Below are 23,847 nucleotides of genomic sequence, written 5' to 3' on the forward strand. Positions count from 1 at the left end.
AGAAACCAAAGCTGCATATGTTTGTGTTAGCTAAAGCAAAGTAGCACTTAAAAATAAATATTTATCTATATGTCATTATCACATCTTCCTTAGTTTCTAGAAGCATTTCTTAGGCACCTCCAACAGAGACGCAGCATTTCTTTAGTTTCTCAACCACACAAAACCCTTGCAAATTTGTGTATTTCACACAGGATACCTGCTTGCACCATTTTTCACTTTGTCTTTTGGTCAGATCACTGTCTTCAACACAAAAGAGTCCATGGGGAAATTAAACTCAAATAGGGTCAGTAGAACGCTTCCAGGAAAGAAAGCAAGGAGTTCATAGTGGGAAAATACTGTCTCAGTTTTATTGTATTTCTGCCTGGGATTACTTAGATATCTGATTACATTGTATACAGCAAGTAAAACCAAACTGAGACTCACTGGAGCAACTTTGGCAACACAAATACAACAAAGCCTGTTTGAGTGACTCTACACCCGGTGCTCAGGAATTCCAAGAGGGTTTTGGAAGGCACAGCTTCACTCTGCAGGACTTCAGAGTTGCCCCAAACATGACACCTGACCCTAATGTCCAACAGCTTAAACTCATCCACTCCTAGATGCTAAGAAACACTAGATAAAAAGACAAAGTCCTTAAGCTCCATCTCGACAATACTTCTGGTAAGAAAACTCAGGATTATATGAGAAGAAAACCTTTGGCACACAACTGTCTCTGCTGTTTCCCACTCAGTGCAGCCTCCTAAACCAGTGTTATCACCCTTTTAGCTCAATTTGCACAGTGGCAGTCACAGTACAACTTTTCTCCTTCTCTTCTTTCAGATCTCTACACAACAAAATATTATGAATATGTAAGTACTTACACCTTAAAGGGATTATTCAAATGCTGGACAGAAATTGTTCTCAACTGTCTCAACAATTTCAATTGCAATGTTTCTAAAGTCGAAAATTTTTATTTTAGTAAGGTTTACCAGTTACTTAGAAAGAATTGAAGCTGTACTCAAGCTTTTTCTTGGCAGCCATATAACCATGGCTCTAGTCTATTACCATAATTACCTCTGGCTCCCTTGGACTGTTTTTGTTGCTTTCTGTTTAGTATTTTCTTACCCTTTACACATAGTGTCCCTGGAATTAGATGTAAACTCTTCTGGGAAAGACAGGGTGAGCAACTATAGGACATACTAAGTAATTTGCAAAATCAGATACCATATAACTATTTCAAAACTGTAGAAAAATATTCTGTGGATTGTTCTGATAAACCAAAGGACAATATGTTGATTTACCTTACTTTATGAAACACATGCAAATCAGAATTTACCAGCTTTCATGGACCAGAATGGTATTTCAAATTAGAGTGTCTTTAACAAATATAAAAGCAACATGTGAAACATAATTTATATTCTCAGTCACTGCAAAAAAAAGTTAATTCAAACTGGAAAAGAAAGAAAAGGAAAGATTTAAACTGACATTTGCTCAAGACAGCCCTTCAAATCCTTTGCTGGCCTTTAAGTGAAAAGCACTGGTTTCTATGTTTTAGTTGACATTTTACTAAGGACTGAAGGAATAACTATGAGAGATCTGTTATGCCTTCAGGACAGGTTTTTTTGATCACTTGGAAATCCACAGATCCAAAATAAAACCAAAATACTTGGAATCATTTGCATCTAGCACAGATAATTTTTGATTTAATTTAGTAACTGTCAAAGGTAATCAGAAATCCATCGGGGTTTTTTTGCAGCCAAACAAGTCCTATTATCACCAGTTGCATTCGAATAATATATATATCTTTATAAATATATGTGTTACTTTATATATATATGTATATATAAAGAAATATATATATATTTCTTTTCATGGCCTGATAAAACAGATGCATTAGTACTGTGCAAACAAGATTCCATCCACCAGGTTAAAAAACACAAACCACACAACTAAAATATTGATGATTGATAAGAATATTCTTTCCTTTAAGGCAAGTTTAGAGGAAGGTACTCTTGGTGAGCAGAGAAAAGTTTGTGTGTTTTTTAAAGCAATTTCTCGTGAATTCATATCAAATACTTCGTGAAACCACTTAATGTCAAAACCAGCTCCAAATAAATAGAGATTTGCCAATAGCACAGAGCATCTAACTCTGAGCATCTAACATGTTGGCTCAGTCAGAAAAAAGAAAAAGTCATTTATGCCTGATAATTTTCTTCTTTTTTTATTATTATTTTAAAATTAAAAATTATCAGCCATTAGTTTGAAATAAAATACCAACTTTCAAAAACTATTTTAAGAGCTTTCCTCCACAGTTGGCTAACTTTTATGGCTATTGTATTCATTAAGAACCTAATTCTAACTTCATTTTTAAGTCTGCATAAAAATCAAAGAAATGAAAAAGTTTATTTTGAAGTACCTTATTTTAACATTACTGTCATATGCATTTATGCCTGTTATAACAGTAATAAAAAGGATCCCACATTCTGTTATTTTGATCTCTCATGCAGGTGCACCAATTTCTCCACAGAAATGGAATTGATCCCTACCTCTTTCAAAAATAACACACTCAAAACCATATAAAAGAAAGCCATATAAATACATGAGGAAATCACAAGAAAGGCATCTGGGGGACATAAGCACTTTAGTCAGGCTTTTTTTCCGCCATTCTCATAACACTTAGAGATGGCCATTTTTGCCCACTCTACAAAATAGTACAGAAGCTTATCCAAGTCAAGTTTCTACGTTTATCTGTTCAAGTGACAGTAACAGAAATGTTAGAAAAGAAGAGAGTTCAGAAGGGCTTGGGTTTTTTAAATGAAAAAGTGAAATAACTTTGCATTACAAAATGCTTATTACACAGGACTAATAACTGTTATAACCATATGTTAATCAGTTTCTGAACTATTTTGTTTCCTCCAGTATCTCAGTGATATTTTATTATTTTAAGATTTTGACACATTACATGCATGGATTATAAAATGGAGCTTGTGGGCAAATACTTTATCAAGAACAAAATATCTTGTAGTAAGTAAACAGATACTATTAAATGAAAGCTACACAAAAACAGTTAAAAAGTGATTCTCTAGACCCAATGAATATTTTTTTTCTATCCTCACTAACCCATTTATGTCAGAATTTCCACAGAATAGAAATTAATCTTCTTTCCCCATTTCACTGACCCATAGCATCCTTTTCTCAAGTTTGGTATGATAAACCTGCTAGAAGCAAATATGTACTGGTGTAAGGGGCAGAGATAAGTCCATAGGACTGTGACTAGTGAACTTAATATTTTAGATTTCTACTTTGGCAATCAAAAAATCATACACTTTCAATACACATGTGTCGTGGTTTAAGCCAGTCAGCAAGTCAGCCACGCAGTTTCTACTCCCCTCCCCCCCTGAGGGATGGGGAGGAGAATCGAAAGAATGTAATTCCCACGGGTTGAGATAAGAACAGTCCAGTAACTAAGGTATAACACAAATCACTGCTGCTACCACCAATAATAATAATGATAAGAGAAATAACAAAGGAAGAGAATACGATACCACTCGTCAATACCCAGCCCAACCGAGCAGAGCGTGCCCTTCCGGGTAACTCCCAGTTAGCTCCTGGACATGACGTGCTGTGGTATGGAATACCTCTTTGGTTAGTTTGGGTCAGGTGTCCTCTCCCTGCTTCCTCCTGGCTTCCCCTCCTTTCTGGCAGAGCATGAGACTCACAAAGTCCTTGGTCAGACTAAACATTCTGAGCAGCAACTGAAAACATCGGCTTTATCAGCGCTGTTCCCAGGCTGAAAGTCAAAAACACAGCGCTGCACCAGCTACTAAGAAGGAGAAAAATGACTGCTACTGCTAAAACCAGGACAAGGTGCACAACCAGTTTTCCCCACTCTTTACTGACAGATCAACCTGAAGTGACTCCACTTGTGATAACAACAGAGGGTTTCCTTTTGAATTATTTGCTGCTAACTGCAGAGGATGGGAGCTCTTGAACCTCCCTGCTTCCTAAGTCATTCCTAGGGAGAGCAACAGAGGATTTTCTGTAGCTAAGCAGCTGGAAATCAAGAAAGCAACTCTCTGAAATGCTGAATGCAATTGAGACCCATTTACATCCAGGTAAGGTTTACTTATTTGGTGGTAGTACTCCAGCAGCACAAGTGCTTTATTCAGGAAGAAATGCTAGTAAAATGACCTAATACCTGTCTGCAGTATATAATGTAAATATGAACCTTGTAAGCTTCTAATGCGACACAGAGACTTTGCCCACTTTGATCTCTATTTTCATTCTGTAATCCCTAGGCTACTGCACCTAACTTATGGAAGAATAAGATATTCATGAAATGCAACAGTAAAAGTTATTCACAGAGTAAAATTAAATAGTCTTAAATAAATTTTAAAATTGTTTTCCATCACAAAACAAAAACCAACCAAACAAACAAAAAACAACCAAAAAATAACAAAACCAGATATAAGAAGTCAAACCTACTTTCCCCTGCAAATCACTGTTTTAAAGTGACTAAGACAATGGTGGAAACCTAGGCCTGGTGTGCCCCAAGGAACAGTGAAGGAAATAAAAAGCACTAGACTCCCACAGAGCAAAAAGGCAGTGGCAATAAGAGTGTAAACAGGCCACAAAGACAAACACTTACAAAGCCTTCTGAAAGGTGATAGCAGGGAGTCCTACATTTTAGACTTCTACAATGTTGCTAGAGGTATGCCCCCTTGCCTAGGCAGAACAGTCTAAGTCCAGAAAAGGACCAGGCGATGTGGGTACAAGTCTGGTTAACCTTGCATGTCCCTGATCTTCACAGGTGCTGCCTTTTTACCTTTATAGCAATTTCCTTGCTTGGAAGACTTCTACACACCTGCAGATATACCTCAAGTTTCTCATGAACTCTGGCCAGCCTTTTTCCCGGTTGTTAAAATTATTGTGTACAGAAATAGAGTTAAAAGTTTGAATCCTTCAGTCAGTGGAGGGAAGGCAGTCTAGGCCTCTAGTGTCCCATGGAAGGCTTTTTTTTTTTTTTTTTTTTTAGCAAGAGTAATATAAAAAGATGAAAAGGGAGAAGAGTAAGCACTGTCACTGCCTCATCTTTCTCCTGCTGCATGCTAGAAGTATTCTCAGTTGTGTCTCTGAAGGGCACCATAGGTACCTGCCAGAAAGAGAACAGGCTATGCATTTTTTTAAAGCATCTCTAAAGCAAGACATCTCTAAAGCTGACTACTCTGCTTTTAATTAAGCAGGTTTGTGATTAACATGTTGGGCTGGTTGTGAACCTATTCTAATGTGCCTATGCCCTGTGGAAGGAGCTTAACCCACACCTTGGGTTCCATGCTGCAAGAAGAGGACTCAAACTCAGGCACCAATGTCTCTTAATACACCTCTTAAAATTGTCCAAGACTAGCCACTAAGGCACACCTCTGTCCATTTGTTTTGTTTACTACTCAGATAATGTCTATATCCTCTGCTGCCACATTCCTTAAATACTCTGTTCCACTATTAATTGATAACTACTGCTGTTCATTATCTGCTTGATGATACTACTTTCATACACATAAAACAAACAATAGTCCAGATCTTCAGCTGCTGTAAATTACCTTAAATACCTCCAAGTTTAGAAATACCCCACTAGTATATATCATCTGCAGGGAATTACTCACCTTTGTCTATTAGGACCTTTTACAAGGGCATAGTAGGACTGTCCTTACATAAACACTACTTTAGCATTTCTGTTCTTGGGTGGTAAATAAATTACTATGTAGCATATTTAGCTAAGCTACATTTTATTTGTGTCAAAAAATGCCACAGGCTTTTAATGTGCATGGCACATTCTCTCTGAACTCTTCTCCCTGAGGATTATTCACATTAATATGCCAACAATTAAAAATTAAACCTGACTGGCAGAACATCTTTTGCTTTTACTGTCCTCAGTGTATCATCTGGTCACCAATGTTCACCAACCTCTGATTATAAAAATTGATATTACCCTTCAGAAGAGCTAACAAGTCAGAAATATGTGCCCAGTTCTGTCAATCAAGTGCTTCACCAGGGAACAGTGATAAAAGACAGTGGCAGAAAAAAACTTTATCACCAAAACAAGTGCACTCAGTTCAAATACTGCACATTCAATATGGCTGACTGGTGAGCTGTACAATTCCACATGACCCTGTGTTGTCTCAGACTGGAAATTCACAATGACTGTGAAATCAACAAAGAAATAATCTTACAAAGTTGTGGTTTGTTTCCTCTTTAAGCTGCAGAACTGTACCAAAGACAGGCATGGCCTCCCTTCCCACCTATTCCTCTTATTTATCTACACTGTAAAGTTGGATAAAGAACTTTCCAAAAATTTTCCTAACAAAGGAGCTGTATCGCTGATTTGCCAGATTCAGGAACAACCATTGTAAATGCAGCTTCTGTCCAGAATGACAAAGTACAGGCTGATATAAACAAATGTATGCGTTACCATTCTGTAAAACTCATAGTAATCATCTTTGTTGTTGAAAAAGTTAGGTCACTTATAAGGGTTAAAGATTTTTTCCTCTTGGGTGCAGAGTATTAATAGAACCTTTTTACTTACTGGAGGATCTTGATCCTCAGCTGAAACGGTAGTGATAACAGTGCCCTTGACTGCATCAGGAGCAACCATTCCCCTGTAGAGTTTTTTGCTAAATACTGGAGAGTAATCATTCATATCCTGCAAAACATAATTAAGAGTTTAGTTCTGAAATTTAAACAACATTATAGATGCATTCACAATAATTTCTTCAAACTCTATCAATCCCTTCGTACTCATTAGAAAGCCTATTTGCCATTCACAGTCTCTCTTGGATCTCTGCTCCTTTACCACTGCAAAAAACTAGCACACCAGGAGAAGGTGCCAAAGTTTCAATAAAAATATTCATGTGAGACAGATAACAGAAGGAGATTTTGCAGAAAAACACACAGTCTCACAAGTAAACAAAGCAGAAATTTCCATGACACCTGCTTCTGAAGCAGTGGACCACAACATGGCTTTGCTAATTTTCTAAAATGAATGAGCTGCTGTTTTTTGACAGTGTTTGTTACCTCTAATATGCAACAAATGAAGGGAAAATACAATGTCATATTAGTATCAACACCTCATGAGAGCCTAATACGGTGTTATTCAGACTGATGGGTATGTTATCAAAAAAGAAGCTTCAAAGGCCTAATTTCACTGCTGTAGTAGTGTGTGTATGCACATATGTATACTTTCACATCTAGACATGCGTGCATAGATATATAAGTAATATACCTTCATGGGTACCTTGTGAAAGACACACCCTTACCCAAACACCAGGCTGTGTGGAACTCTACGAGCTCTGCAGTCAGACGCATGACTGTGACATGTTGCTTCATGCATCAGGGGCCATGAGCATTTAGAAATCAAACAGCTTCATGGGTTATTATAAAGGTAATCATTATGACTGTCTTAAATTGTTAGAAACCAATTTTTTTTTTTGTCAAAATTCTCTCACAGAGAGCTCCAGAAATTTATCTGTATGTTCCTTTCAAAAAATTAAACGTACCTCTGTAAATCACAGCCTTTATTCTACTAATAAAATCTATTTCTCCTTTTTTTTTTTTTTTTTTCCTGAACAAATAAGCAGCATCAGATGCCTTCAGCACTGTTGTAGCTTAAGCCCAGGCCGTTAGTCAGCCATGCAGCCTTCTCGCTCACTCCCCCCTTTCTTCCTCCTCGCCCCCTCCCCACTCCTGGAGGGATGGGGAGGAGAATCGAAAGAATGTAACTCCCACGGGTTGAGATAAGAACAGTCCAGTAACTAAGGTATAACACAAATCACTACTGCTACCACCAATAATAATAATGATAAGAGAAATAACAAGGGAAGAGAATACAATACCACCCGTCGATACCCAGCCTGACTGAGCAGTGCACTAGCCCTTCCGGGTAACCCTCAGTTACCTCCTAGGCATGACGTGCTGTGGTATGGAATACCTCTGGCTAGTTTGGGTCAGGTGTCCTGTCTCTGCTTCCTCCTGGCTTCCCCTCCTTTCTGGCAGAGCATGAGACTCACAAAGTCCTTGGTCAGACTAACATTTGAGCAGTAACTAAAAACATCAGTGTTATCAGCGCTGTTCCCAGGCTGAAAGTCAAAAACACAGCGCTGCACCAGCTACTAACTACTAAGCAGCTACTAAGTAGCTACCAGCTACTAAACAACCGGCTGGTGCACCGGCAAAGAAGATCACTACTGGTGCTGCCAGGAAAAAGAGATGAGTCATAGTGGTAAGGGACTCTACTTTGAAAGGGACAGAGGCACTCATCTGTTGGCCTGACCCGGTCTCGAGGGAGGTGTGTTGCCTACCTGGGGCATGGATCAGGGATGTTACAGAGAGGCTGTCTGCTCTAGTGAGTCCCACGGACTATTACCCACTTCTGGTGATCCATGTGGGTGCTAGCGATGTTGACAGAAGTAGCCTCGAGAACATAAAGAAGGACTACAGAGCCCTGGGAGAGGTGGTTAGGGGCACTGGAGCTCAGATTGTCTTTTCATCAATTCTCCAGGATGCAGGGGGAGACCTTAAAAAAGCTAGGAGGATTGGGCAAGTTAATAAATGGTTAAAAGGATGGTGCCATAGTCAGGGGTTTGGGTGTTTTGAATACGGGACCCAAGTTAGTAGGCCAGGTCTACTGGGGGCTGGTGGAGCTGATCTGACAAAGAAGAGGAAGAGCGGTTTTGGTAGGAGGCTTGCCAGGCTGGTCAAGGTTGCTTTAAACTAGATGTGTTGGGGGAGGGGGGCATTGTTTCATCCCAACACACCCAGTCAGTTGCCAGCACCTACAATAAAATCTCGGAGTGATGCAGAGATATTCCAGCCACTCAAGCCAATGAGCCGGCTTCATTTGGAGCTCGGCTCAGATGCCTCTATACAAACACCCATAGCATGGGGAACAAACAAGAGGAATTACGAGATGTGTGCACGACTACGGGAGTATGATATAGTAGGCATCACAGAAACATGGTGGGATGGCTCCTACGACTGGAGTGTTGGAATGGATGGTTACAGGCTCTTTAGAAAAGACAGGCCTGGCAGGCGGGGAGGGGGAGTTGCTATTTATGTTAGGGATAGGCTGGAGAGTATGGAACTCTGTCTGGGGACGGGTGAGCAGTCAACAGAGAGTTGGTGGGTCAGGGTTAAAGGGAGAACAGCGATGGGGGACATTACTGTGGGGATCTGTTACAGACCACCTGATCAAGAGGAATCTGTGGATGAAGCACTCTATAGGCAGATAGGAACAGCCTCACGCTCACAGGCCCTTGTTCTCATGGGAGACTTCAACCACCCTGACATCTGTTGGAGTGAAGGTACGGCCCGGCACAAGCAATCCAGGAGGTTCCTCGATTGTGTGGAAGACAACTTCCTTCTGCAAGTAATAGAGGAGCCAACAAGGAGAGGTGCCATGCTTGACATCGTGCTCACCAACAGGGAAGGGCTGGTTGGAAATGTGTCACTCCAGGGCAGCCTTGGATGCAGTGACCACGAGATGGTCGAATTTGAGATCCTCAGGACAGTGAGAAGAGCGTGCAGCCAGCTCACTGCCCTGGACTTCAAGAGAGCAGACTTTGGCCTCTTCAGGAACCTGCTTAGTAAGGTTCCATGGGATACAGCCCTAGAGGGCACGGGGGCCCAAGACTCTTGGTTGTTATTCAAGGATCACCTGCTCCAAGCTCAGGAGTGTTGCATCCCAACTAGAAGGAAGTGCAGCAGGAGGGCCAGGAGACCTCCTTGGATGGATAAGGAGCTGCTCAGGAAAATTCAGTGGAAAAAAGAGGCTTATAGAAGGTGGAAGCAGGGACAGGCAGCCTGGGAAGAATACAGGGATGTTGTCCAGGAAGCTGGGGACCAGGTGAGGAAGGCTAAGGCCCAGCTAGAATTGAACTTGGCTAGGGATGTGAAGGATAACAGGAAGGGATTCTATAGGTACAATGCAAATAAAAGACAGACTAGGAACAACGTAGGCCCCCTCCGGAAACTATCGGGAGAACTGGCTACCCTGGATTTGGAGAAGGCTGAGGTTCTTAATGTCTTCACTGGCAAAGTCTCTGACCACACCACCCAACTCTTGGAAGGCAGACACAGGGACTGTGAGAATGAAGACCCTAGGCCCACTGTAGGAGAGGGCCTGGTTCGAGATCATCTTAAAAACCTAAACGTACACAAGTCCATGGGACCTGGCAACATCCATCCGCGGGTCCTGAAGGAGCTGGCGAATGAAGTTGCTACGCCACTGGCCATCATATTTCAAAAATCATGGCAGTCAGGTGAAGTTCCCCACAACTGGAAAAAGGGAAATATAACCCCCATTTTCAAGAAGGGGAAAATGGATGACCCAGGGAATTACAGACCAGTCAGTCTCACCTCTGTGCCTGGCAAACTCTTGGAGCAGATTCTCCTGGAAGGCATGCTAAGGCACATGAAAAACAAGGAGGTGGTTGGGGACAACCAGCATGGCTTCACTAAGGAGAAATCCTGCCTGACCAATTTGGTGGCCTTCTATGATGGGGCTATAGAACTGAGGGACAGGGGCAGAGCAGTTGACGTCATCTACCTGGACTTGTGCAAAGCCTTTGACACTGTCCCACACGACATCCTTGTCTCTCAATTGGAGAGACATCAATTTGATGGGTGGACCACTCAGTGGATAAAGAACTGGCTGGATGGCCGCACGCAGAGTTGTGGTCAATGGCTCAATGTCTGGCTGGAGACCAGTAACGAGTGGTGTCCCTCAGGGATCGGTGTTGGGACCGGTCTTGTTCAACATCTTTGTCGGTGACATGGACAGTGGAATTGAGTGCGCCCTCAGCAAGTTTGCCGATGACACCAAGCTGTGTGGTTCGGTTGATACACTGGAGGGAAGGGATGCCATCCAGAAGGACCTCGACACGCTTGTGAGGTGGGCTGATGCCAACCTTATGAAGTTTAACCATGACAAGTGCAAAGTCCTACACCTGGGTTGGAGCAATCCCAGGCACAGCTACAGGTTGGGCAGAGAAGAGATTCAGAGCAGCCCTGCAGAGAAGGACTTGGGGGTGTTGGTCGATGAAAAAATGAACATGAGCCGGCTTCAGTGTGCGCTCACAGCCCAGAAAGCCAACCGTATCCTGGGCTGCATCAAAAGGAGCATGACCAGCAGGTCAAAGGAGGTGATCCTGCCCCTCTACTCTGCTCTCGTGAGACCTCACTTGGAGTATTGTGTGCAGTTCTGGTGTCCTCAACATAAAAAGGACATGGAACTGTTGGAACAAGTCCAGAGGAGGGCCACGAGGATGATCAGGGGACTGGAGCACCTCCCGTATGAAGACAGGCTGAGAAAGTTGGGGCTGTTCAGCCCGGAGAAGAGAAGGCTGCGTGGAGACCTCATAGCAGCCTTCCAGTGTCTGAAGGGGGCCTACAAGGATGCTGGGGATGGACTCTTCATCAGGGACTGTAGTGACAGGACAAGGGGTAACGGGTTCAAACTTAAACAGGGGAAGTTTAGATTGGATATAAGGAAGAAATTCTTTACTGAGAGGGTTGTGAGGCACTGGAATGGGTTGCCCAGGAAGGCTGTGAATGCTCCATCCTTGGCAGTGTTCAAGGCCAGGTTGGATGAGGCCTTGGGTGACATGGTTTAGTGTGGGGTGTCCCTGCCCATGGCAGGGGGTTGAAACTAGATGATCTTAAGGTCCTTTCCAACCCTAACTATTCTATGATTCTAAGTACTAAGAAGGAGAAAAAATGACTGCTGCTGCTGAACCCAGGACAAGCACACAAGATTGAATTTATTGATTCACAGATGAAGAGCATACTTTTTCCTCCTCAAAGCAGAATTTGTTTTTGAGCTCTGGGGGAATGCAGGTGTCAATGACCTCTTAGGTAACACCTTTCCTTCCCTCCCAGTTACTCAAAGTTCATACAACAATATCTCTACCTGTTATCACAGCTCTTCATGCTGCAAATGCAATATGCCAATACTGGCTAGCACACTATATTACACAATCATTTAAAACATTCATCCATACCTCATTAGAGAAAACAGCAGTATAATAAACATCTATATATGAAGAAGAATGGCTGTAACATGTCCATGAATGTTCAGCGAATGCCTGAGTAATTAATGCATTGTGTTCTGCTGAAATGTCTGCTATTCAAGTCTTCAAGGCACTGGAAATGCTTTTTCTCTCGTTTTCAGATTTTCAAAGACACAATTGGATCATCAAATTAAAACTGACTACTAGGCAATTCAAACTAGGAGAGAATTCAGATGAAAACATTTTGGAAAAACATTCAAATTCTAACAGATTAGCATTTCTGCATGGAATCACACACATTGGATTTTATAATCTCATTTTCTTGACCTGTTTGCAGTAAAGTAATTTACTTCAGCTGAGAATTTAATACCCAGGACTATTTTACATAAATAACCATGTTTCTCATCACTCTTCAAAGTGGCGTCATGCTTGTAAACGAAGCTATCCTTTTTTCCACTTTGCTCATAGAAACTGCACTCCAGAGCAATATGTCGCTCTGGCAGAGAAACCAACATCATACCACAATCTCACATTGTAAGATTCCATTCATAGCCATTCTACCTCAAAGAAAATATTGGAAACTACATTATTTGAAGCAGACACCCAGGAGTTATGACTACAGAAATCCTATGTAGTTAGCAATGGAACATCAAAAATCACCTCCAGTATGATAGGAGAAACATGACACAACACTACAGGCATAGGTCTTACAACTGTGTAAATCAATGTGTTTGAAACTGCTTTGGTTCATAGACCTTGAAAGGTTTCCACTGGAATACACAACCTTTTAAAAGTGCATACACACAGAGAAGACACTTGTCCTTTCATATGAAGTCTCCACCTGGGGTAATGACCCCTTTTTTTTTTTTTTTTGACTTCCCAGTTTTTGCTTCCCATGATCCGGATGCTAAGAATCACTTCAATAATGCAAGTGAAGCTTCTGAAACAACCCAGGCTTTTACATGTATTTATTAGTTTATTTTGAATCCATCTCTTCCTGTGCACCTGGAAATCCAGAGCCACTTGTGGTCTTTTTTCTTCAGTGTACCAGCAAAAGAATTCTCTGCTATTTGCTCACTGAGGAGCAGGGAGAGCCACCATATGATGCTTTTGTTATCTTTTGAATATCTTTAAGTGCTCTTAGCACTTGAAAATCCATGACTTAGGTATTGGAAAGCATAATCCTGTTTAAAGATGATAAACTATATCCTTGGCTATAGGAAATGACTAAGACATCCTACCTAACACACCTACTTTTCAAGATATATGGATCAGTACAAAATACACAAGAATACAAAGCAAAGCATAAAGTAGGCCACAGAAACCCCTCTGCTTCCCTAACTTACCTTTCCTCTAAGACAAGCTATATGTATGATTGTGCCTCATAAGTCTTAGCTGAGCCGAATGGATAGCCGCCAATTGTTTCAGTCATAACTAGACAGAACAGCTCCATGTGCTTTTCTTCCAGGCTCATCTCTTCCTGAATCCTAAACCAGACACTCATTTTTTTATAGCAGAGCTCAAGCTTAAGTGTTTCCACTTTTAACAAAACTAAAGTTCTCCATAAGAATCACCACAGATCTTCTCATTGTACAGCTGCAGTAAGTGCACTTCGGAGAGAGCAAGGCTGTCATTAAGGACAGGTGATCAACTCTCATGTACTCATCACAAATGTCTATCGTCAATAACTGCTAGAAGCAGAAAGAGGATGGTTTAACATGCAAAGCATGCAGTTGGCATGGAAATTGGGGTGGGGTTTTTTGGGGGTTTTTTTGAGTTTGTTTTTTTTTTTTGGTAATGCTTTCTTTTTCTAGTCAAAGTCTTGGTTCAGAGATGGGAGGAAGAAATGACTCTTCTGGACAATTTCCAATAAAGAAAGTAGAGATTTTGTTAGACACGTTTTGTAGAAATTAATATATTATCATCTCCTTCAACTGGTGTAATTTCTCTTTACATATTATGGGCACTTGAAGGTACCAAAAAAGTCACAAAAAGAAACTACTGATTTTCTAGAAAAAATCATGACCATCAAGGACAGAACACAGTCTCGAGATGATTCTGTTAGAGCACAGAAAGAAGCACATTATTTTCTGTGAATAGCTCAAGAGATCACAGGCATGATCCCTCCATCCTATGCCCAAAACTTGTGCCTCTGTAGCCAAGGTCCCCAGTGCAATTCTTTTAATTGAAGTGGACTTAACAGTGAGTAGTGTTCAGCATTCCCTGACAGATGCAGAGATACTGTTTTCAGATTTTTATCACAGGGGGACTTTGGGCAAGAACGTAACATTTAGAGAAAGTACTGAGCTTATGTTATTGCTGGAGACCAAAGACATAGATCTGTTTTTGCACAGCTAAACAGTTGAAGATTACTCTATATATCTGATGGATTCTGCTTGAAACACCACTAAACCTGACTTTGCATAGAAATGGATGCATCATATGAGTGCAATCCCTAACCACAGGTTAGGAATAGGGTAGTAAACTTCCACAGAGTGGTAGTAAGAAGTAATGTAATCACCTTTTAAATCTGGGGCATAATCTTAACGCATGGTCTTGTGGCCAGAATGCAGCATGTTACAACTGTTCATAGCTCATTGCTTCAGTCACATAAATCCAGGCTGCTATTAACTATCAGACACACACAAAAAATATGCGAATGGAAAATATAGGTAATGAATTATCTATATATATCACTTTAAAGTACTTGGGCTGTGTATTTTGACAGTAAGGTAATAGTAGCCATATATTTATAAATACAAAACAGTCTTTGTCACTGCTTATCTAGCTGCAGATTTATTATATTTTCATACATCATTGTTTACATAACAAAGTGAAAGTCAAAGCATAAAAACCCCAAAGCTTTCTCTCTGTCATAGATGATCTTTATCTACACCTTTTTGTTCCATTTTGTTTCACATTGCTCATACTGGGCAGCACATAAAAGCAGAACAGGACACATCCTTACAGCTTTCCCTTGCACAAAGATCAAGAATCAAGCATGAAGAAAGCACAATATGGTACTGATGCTCAAATACTATTGTTCTTGAGAATCCATATTAGTACTTTCAAAAGCAAATTAAGACATATTAAGCAATTTCTTGTTTGTTAACTCAGACCTCACCCTTAACATTTGAATGATCGCAGTTCCTGACCAACTTCTTTTCCCTCTGACCAAGGCACATCTCATTCACAGGATTTTAAAAGCTGCTGTTTAGCAAAAGGTTTGCAGGAAACAAATATTGACCTGTCTGCAAAGATTATGAAAATGCTGAACAAAACTATTGGTGAACTAAGTCATCTAGGAATGTCAATGAGGAGAAACAAAGCATGGGGGAGGAAAGGCATTAAAGAGGAATCAATATGTAATTTAAAAATCATTAAGACACTCACTATCTGTAATGCACTAATGCTAAACTAGGTGCTTCAAGACAGGTGGTGACTGCCAACATGAGAGGGAAATACACAACTAGAGCAGGAGACAAATACCTGCAGTCCAGTGTTACCAGCATAAAATTAACTTGTAAACTTAAATGGAGTTCAGAGACATTTATGTATTTTTGATTTATGGGGACACCAAGAGACCTTTAATGCTTGTACTCCAATAAATTGAGAATATAAGCATTTAACGTCTGGGTGAAATAATCCCTTCTTCCTCCTCATTCACTAACTTGGGAAACACACAACTTGGATTCAAATATCTGCCTTTTTTCTTTGCATCATCACTGCCTCTTAACTTCCACTGAAGTGCATTCAGTGCTGTGAGTCCTGTATGTGCAGCGCAGCACAGACAACACAGATATGTGTACACACAGGCAGCAAGCAGAGGAGCACTTTGCCAGCTCCTGCATCCTCAAGTCATTAGGATTTACTACAGTCTTTGCCACAAACTGGAGCCAGTGTTCCTCTGTGACTTTGCAGTGGATCCTGCAGATCCACTTCCCAAAGGATCAAGACGTGCATATGAAAATAAAATCCCACACTTCAAAAACATAACCTGAACAGCAAAGACTGGGAAGGTCACCTGCACCAAGAGCTGCTATGGTAGTTCCAAGATATTAGGAAAATCCTACCTGAAGGAAGGAGCTGGATACACTGAGATTACAGCTCCTTCCTGCTGGTTGCTGAGAGCAAGGCAGTTGTGATGAGCTAAGGGTATGGCTCCTTCTCATCCCAGTGAACCACAGCTGCAGCTCGTAACTGTGACCATGTTTCAATTAATAACATGCAACATTACTACCAGTGGCAGACTTGCCTGATTTTAGCATTACCGCTAACCTAAAGACTTTTTAAATAATTATATTTATTTTTAAATGTGTTTTGGTAGAAATCTTGTTTTGTAAAAGAAAAATAAAGCATAAAACCACAAGTTATTTTTTCATCAGCTATCTCCACACAAACAGAAGCAACTCCAGATGATACTCCAATATATTTAATATATATTTACATGTATATACATATACTTATGTATACATATCTGTATCTATTTCAGGCACAATAATTTGTGCAAATGCCTTTTATACTACAAAGGCAGCCCTGCCACTGCACTGCAAAAATTGCTGTCTTTAGCCTTCAGTGCACTAGAGGGCAGCTCTACCAAATGGGAGTGAAGACTCTCTTCCCCCAGCATCCACAAAAATAAAGGCATTTTACCCTCTCACAACTTCCTTCTTACAAAAATGGGGTTATACTTTTTTACATCTAATCATTGAGGTTTTGGGGTGTTTTTTGCAGCTGATAAATCAGTCTGATTTTAAAATTCCCCCCCCCCCTTTTTGTTTTTTGGTAGATTGTGACCCAACTATAAGCAATACTGATTATTTATTAAAATAGCTGTAAATCCATGACAGAAAAACCTAATTATTAATCTGCTGAACAGTTTCAGAAAGAAAAGTTCCTGTCAAAGAACACCAAAATCACATATTCTGTTGATTTATCTAGACTACTAAGAGAAGCAACACTGCATGGATGATTTGTACCATTGTAAACAGTATATGTGCAGAGGTGCCTACCTGGGGAGCCTGCATTACAAATGCAATTTTGCACAAGGCTTCCCTTTGTTCTTGCCTCTATCCTCAACAGTTAAGCAGAAAGCATCTTATCATAAAGATTCTAAAGGTCTAAGGAAATGTTTTACTCTCCTATTTCTGACCTGTTGAAAGAAATCACTCATTTTTGTTAAAAATTAATGTTACATTGTCTTTGTTTGCAAATATTTATATAGAGTTTGAAGTATATCCATGTGTTTTTCTTACCACTTCAGGATTACATCTGCTGATGCCAAGGTTTCCAGTCAACTATACCTAATTAGAAATAAAAAACCAGCATGACTGAATAGTGTCTGAGCTAATAAATGCATATTATGCATTTAAAGCTTCTTTTGCAGTCTGCTGGCTTTTATGACAAGCTCAATAAATAGGGGGAAAAAATTGCATTTTTAAAGTGATCCCTCCTTGCAATAGTATTAAATGTACATAACATAATCCCACAAAGGAAGAAAGAAAGAAGGTTTACTTCAAAGCATAGCATATGTCACACACTGAAATTTTCAAACCTTCCCAATCTTTTTATACAGCTACAGATATGTATCTGTAATTTTCTGCTGTCATTTTGTTTCAAACATCTGCCACTTAAGTCTATGTGCACATTACCAGAGCTGGTGGCTTCCCATCTGAGCTGCCTCCAAGTGTTATTAATCCCCTGATGTTTGGGGACTTCCAAGAGCACATTTAACATTCCTTTGCATATCCATGAAACTCTCTTCTATATAAAGGAAAGGGGTGTTTTAGTATCACTGTATTTGAAAATCATTATTCCTCTTCTGTATCCTTTAACCATAGAAAGATGTCACTCAATACCTTATTAAAAAAAAAAAAAAAAAAAAAAAAATCCAAGATATTTTATTGTTAAATCAGCAGATTAAAAAAAAAAAAAGCCAAAAAAAAGTCAGAAGATATCACAGACCCTAAGGGCATCTATAGCCTGGACTAACCTCACCTAGGCCCCCCCAACACCCCTGCCCTTGGGCCCAGGACCCCATTTCAGCACAGCTGGGGCCCTGAGTCCTGCTCCAGTTATTCTGTTGGATACCAGTCTTCAATTCTGCTTCTGATCCCATCCCCTTTTACTCCTGGCTGGATTCCCTGGACAGACCCCAGATGGGGTTTATGCCATCACCATGTCTGGGGCTATTGGTAGAGGCTCATTTGTACAAGGACTGTACCCAGTTGAGGAATGAACTACCCACACTGAGTCACATTAAGCCCCTGGCTCATCCCTCTCTGTGGAGCAGCCTCGCTCTCATTAATCTCTCACAGTAATTTCCAATTTCTTCATCTGTTTACAACAAGTTCATGAAAAAAATAGGGAATTGGGAAGTGAACCCTTTTTAACAAATACCCAAGGAACCAAAGAATCTTTGACCTCTGCCACAAGGCCTGACCTTGCCTTTCACCAAAATGGTTTTTGGGCCCAAATGAGCAAGTGCTTTCATTCTGATGCAATTATGCTTTGCAATGGGTTCATAAACCTCTGCTTAGCTTTAAAGGAAATGCCAAGTGCAGGTTATTGCTTGGCAGAAACCTCTCCAGCATGGCACTCATTGATGTTAGCACAGCAAGACATCTTTGCTACCATCATTACATTTCAGCTACAGAATCTGTAAGTGCTGTACTGTCTTACCATCCATTCCTCTGATCCATTCTAACTGGTAATAGCCATCTAATGCCCTCAATTCTTTCTGCAATTTCTCAATTTCTGTAAATCTTCATTTGATTACATTCCTATTATTAAACTTAGTAAGTGCCAAAGCCTTTCAATATGATGCTAATCAACCTTATTCAGAACAGTACAAATGTACTAATTTAATACTAAATATTAAAATGCAAATTTCATATGCTTTCATGTCATAGTGATCTTAAATTACATGATACTCTAAAAATAAGTTTTAAAGCTTTTTTAATGCTCTTCTAAAACAAAGTCTCTGGATTTGGGGCTACAGACTCAGCATAGAAGCAACCAAAAATTTGAGCTGTGACTTCAGAAAACCATTCTCTTACAAGTCAGTTAATTTTTCTGAAAGAAAGCCAAAATGTTATTCAACTGTAATCCCTTTACTAGAAAATTGTCTCAATTTTACATTTACATTAATTCCACTGAAGTAAGCCACGACCTGAAAACTACTCCTAGCTTTACCCCAAGTATTTGAAATATCCTTTAGTTTATGTATCAACCACAGTGACTAATTTAGGACTGAGGTAAGAGAATCAAGCAATGCTGAGTAACTTTGAGCAGCAAGTTCAAAATCTTTGTGATGATGCTTACAAAATCCTATGACAAACTGTATGAAGTAGCACTTTGAATTTTGTCTGTAATTGGGTGCAGTGCTTCTTTACACACGGTTCTTTGTCTGAAGCTACACAAACCAGAGGCTTGTTAACATGGTATAATTGCTTCTTTTTCATGTTTAGTGCTCAGTAAGCCCTAAAGTAGCTCATAATGGAAATTAAGGGATAACATTCATAGTGGAATACATGAGGCAATAAATGGCTAGCAGATGACTGAACAGATAAGTTGATATTGAAAAAAAAACAAAAATAGATCTGCTTACTGGCACCATAGTCCAACACTATGGCTTTTACATCAATAATGACACTAGAAAATAGATAAATAAGCAGTTACATTTTGGAGGCAATACAGCTAGTTTTTCAAATCTTCGTGTAAATTATGTGCAACTGCTGTTCTGGACTGCCCTGTTACTCTTTAAATGGGAAATATTTTTCATTGCATATTACAAAGGAAGGATTAACTTCATGGATATAAGTTTAATGAAAACCCATAAATTTTATTTTAGAAATATTAGAAACTGATGATGTTTTTCAACCTTAACCGATTCACTAATGGGTTATCTTCCATGCATCCTTCATTACCTGTATAATTTCTGCCAGGAAATCTTCATTATTATTGTAATTAAGTCTCACCTTAACATGAAATCCTGCCATAATAAAGCAATGATGTATTCCTGCTCAGCTGCTCATTAGAAACAAGACTTGACTGAATTTCTAGTAAATACCTACAGGAAGAGAAAGTAGTGGCAGCTACACATAGATTTTAACATCTGGTAGAGCAGGATTTGAATCAAAATGTACCCCCTTCTCCCTAATGACAACCTGTGGATCACTCTTCTCCCATTCTTTCCTAGTGATAATTTAAGTGTTTCACAGTCTAAAGCCACTCACTCCTCAGCACTCTGTGGCAGTACAGTAAATGTACTTTGTGAGAGGAGAGGGTCCTGCTGTAAAATTTTATTCCAGTTGTTTCAAAGGCTGTGTCCTTGCATACTTTCTCCAACACATCTTGATTTCTGTGCTTTGCTGTTGGCTCTGACTGTTTGGTTTAAAAGGGTGATTCATCCACAAACATGCAGCTTCTTCTAACCCTCTCACCCTAGAAAAATAAACAAGTTATATTTCTCCTTGTTCTGATTCAAGCTTTATGTTGTCAGAGAAACAAAGTGAGCTTCCTTCTGTGAGCAGGTTGGAGCCTTGCACTGCTACAGCATAATGACAACCAAGAAAAAGCCACTGTCTTCCAACTTGAATATGCAGGACTGCAAGAATTATCATGCTGATGAAGGATCATCCAGAGCAACCATGACAAATATTTAGCTGTCACACATTTCAAATTCATCTCAACAATAAGTACCTATCAATGTATGTAAAGCATGATCTAACGCATATGAAGAGTTCTCAGTGGCATATTTCTCTTGAAAATCTAGTTTGACAGTTGCAGTTTGTGTACTCTCTGATGATAGCAGTATGTTTATTGATGTTCATGGCTATAGTCAGTTTTCCTAAATCTGGAAATTCATTGTGTAATGTTTATAACAGTCCAGTGGGATTAAGGCACAGTAGGAATTATATGAAATCCTTGCTTGGCATTTGTAACATGGCACTGCTAGAAACATATAAATCCATTTTTATTTATTCTTATTGCTTTGAACCATCAGCCAGAGATTATGGCTTCATTACACTACACACTCTCATGAAAAATTAGAAAGAAAACGAATCCCAGAACAAAGAGAAAAAGCAATTATAAAAATCAAGAAACAGACAAAGTAATGCAAAATAATACTGGTAATAATGATAATAATTGGACACAGCATAAAATATGCAAATACCTTACGGGCAGGCCCCATGATACAGAACTTCTTATCATATGCATTTAGGAACACATTACTCATTTAACAGCATACAAACTGGAAAAAGGTTAGTCCTGTTTCTGTTAAGAAGCTCTATTACCACAGTAATTGTTTCCAAATGCTAAATCATAATAATAAGTGCATAATCTGCACAGCAATGATTTTCCTTCTTCCAATACCGGGAAACATTTGTATTTCCCAGTGCATATACTGCAATATGCACTACAGGCATTCTTAGCAAACATTTCAGCCCTCTCAAACACAGATTGAATGCAAATCTCTGCCATTCTCATGGTGAGAGAAACTATGCCTCGACAGTGACAAACCACTGAAAAATAGCATACAAATAGTTCTTGGAGTTGCTAATGTTTTTATCCCTTAAACTACATTGTCAAGATTGATAAAGTTTGCTATGTCTAACCTGCATAATTATATATATATATGTATTAAAAAAAAAAAAAAAACCCAACAGATAAAAAAGTTTTGTTTTCTCTTCTACAGATCAGATTACAATCATCAATTATTCTGGATGAACACTTGTGCGATCTCCCATGCCATGCCAAGACAAGATGACAAATTACTACTTTCAGGTTAAGGTGAAAAATTATGAAAACAGCAAAAGGAATCTGAAAGCTGGGAGAAAAAAAAAATATCAGTCTGCTTGAGGTGGTTTGCATCTTTCTAGCAAGAAGAAATAAAATGCCACTTATACCATTCCTCCTTAGTAATACTAGAAAGGATGAAACAATTCATTAATTTACCTTTTGCTTTCTTTGACAAGAGAGTTCATAAAACACCCATACAATGTAAAGAGCCATGTGGCTGCAGCAGAGGCCAATAATGTATTTCAATACTGACAAGCAGGTAACAGATTAAGTTATTCTTTTCTACAGTGAGCATTCTGCTATGTAATCTGGCTTCTGATCAAGTTCAGGAAAGGTTAATACAAACTATTTGTTACTTGTCATGCCAAAGGCTGAAAGTGAGAGTCTAAAGAAAATCACTGTGCGTATTCACTCTCCTCCTAGCCACAAATATCAGTGTGATTATGGGTACACTGCACTGCTGCTCATTCAGTTTTATATCACATAAATGATACATGACACCATCAGATGTTGTCCATAGCTGGTTAACGGAATCCTATTACACAGTAAAAATTACAATGCTTTTGGTTAAGAGCTGGACTGTGAAAAATGGCAAATGTTAACAGAGCAGCATAAGCCCAAAAGTACTTTGAGATGTCTGTAATAATACAAATAATGCTCTGAGGATTATAGGGACTGAATCCCTAATGGGTTACAAGAATTCCCTGCTTGGACCCACTATTGCCTTAACGCTTGCTTCCAGGTTTCTCTAGCTCAATTTTGTGTGATTAAAAAGAATGAAGTCTGAGCAGCTGTTATGTTAGGGCCTACAGTGTACCTTCAATTGGTTTATTTTCTATTCGGGGTCACATACACTGTATTAAAATAATTACTCTAATACCATCTTCCAAATAAAGTGAAAGAACATTTACTACTAGGATGAAAAAGACACATTCATTTCCTGGTCCCCCAGCACGAGCAAAAACCAGGCTGAACTGGAGATAACAACTCCTCCAGAGCCACTGCAGAAACATGTACATTCCCATGAAGGAGCACCCTGTCCCTGAACAGAACCTGTAATTCGGCAGATGGTCTGGCAGAAATTGTGAGCTTTAGAACTCCTTTGGTTCCCTTTGCAGACATCTTAATTGGTCAACCAAAAATTATAAATGAGACTAATGAAACAGTGAACATGCTCACCAGGAGTTACCCATTTAGCTATGCTCTATTCAGTACCTTGGACCACTGCTAAGATTGCTGAGGAATAAAAACCTGGATTGGAATAGGCAATACACTGTGCATGAGGCTCTACACTACTACATGCCACATGTCATTTGTGCTGTCATACATTCAAAAATTTGGGCCTGATTCAGTGCCCTGAAAACATCCACACTGAGCTGCTGGACAGAAATCAGTTCCCTCTGTCAGGCTGGCAGGATGGGCTGTTGGCCCCATACAAGGTGTACACAGCCTCTATTCTCAAGGGAACTTTAGTGCCTTACCCTCTCTGTGCTCCTTGAGACTTTTAACCCTCAGCAAAGGCATGTCAGCTCTCCCCCTTCAGAACAAAGGGAACAGGAGTCTTTTCCATTCAGAACAAAACCAAACTGCACTGCAATACACCTTTTACTTCAGCTATTCTTGTTCCCACTTGGCTTCCAAGACTCTGCGCCCTTCTTCTGCTGCTCTGTGTCTTGAATCAACCATTCAAGGTCCTCTTGTGGATCCTTATCATCTCACCAGCGACAGCACAAGGCTCTGATTTCAACCTCCACCTTCCCCTCCACTGCCCTTGTAAATTCTGTATCTGGAAAGATCATCTACAAGCCCAAATTAAACCATTCCTTCTACTCCACACATCCCTTATTCTGAATTTCTACCATATGACATATTACCCAGTAATGACATCTGCCCAACAAAATGAGATATTCAAAACATTTCTTCCACAAGTCCTCTCCGATTTCCTCAACTGTCACTCAAAATACTACTGTTCTCAGCAACACATACAATATTTAATTATGTCCAC

General features: G+C 39.7%; 1 protein-coding gene across 3 annotated transcripts in view; it reads right to left on the reverse strand.

The window, feature by feature from the left end:
• The window catches only part of PCDH15 (protocadherin related 15), a gene marked incomplete at both ends in the record, with an annotated part of 382,058 nt that overhangs the window by 112,570 nt on the left and 245,641 nt on the right, over nt 1–23,847 (reverse strand). For all 3 annotated transcript variants that reach the window (XM_080620329.1, XM_080620327.1, XM_080620328.1), the window contains one exon: nt 6,560–6,676. In XM_080620329.1, the coding sequence (XP_080476455.1) occupies nt 6,560–6,676 (117 nt within the window). The remainder of the gene's footprint in view (nt 1–6,559; nt 6,677–23,847) is intronic.

Source organism: Psittacula echo (assembly GCF_963264785.1).
Source record: "Psittacula echo genome assembly, chromosome: 6".
In the NCBI taxonomy this organism is placed as follows: domain Eukaryota; kingdom Metazoa; phylum Chordata; class Aves; order Psittaciformes; family Psittacidae; genus Psittacula; species Psittacula echo.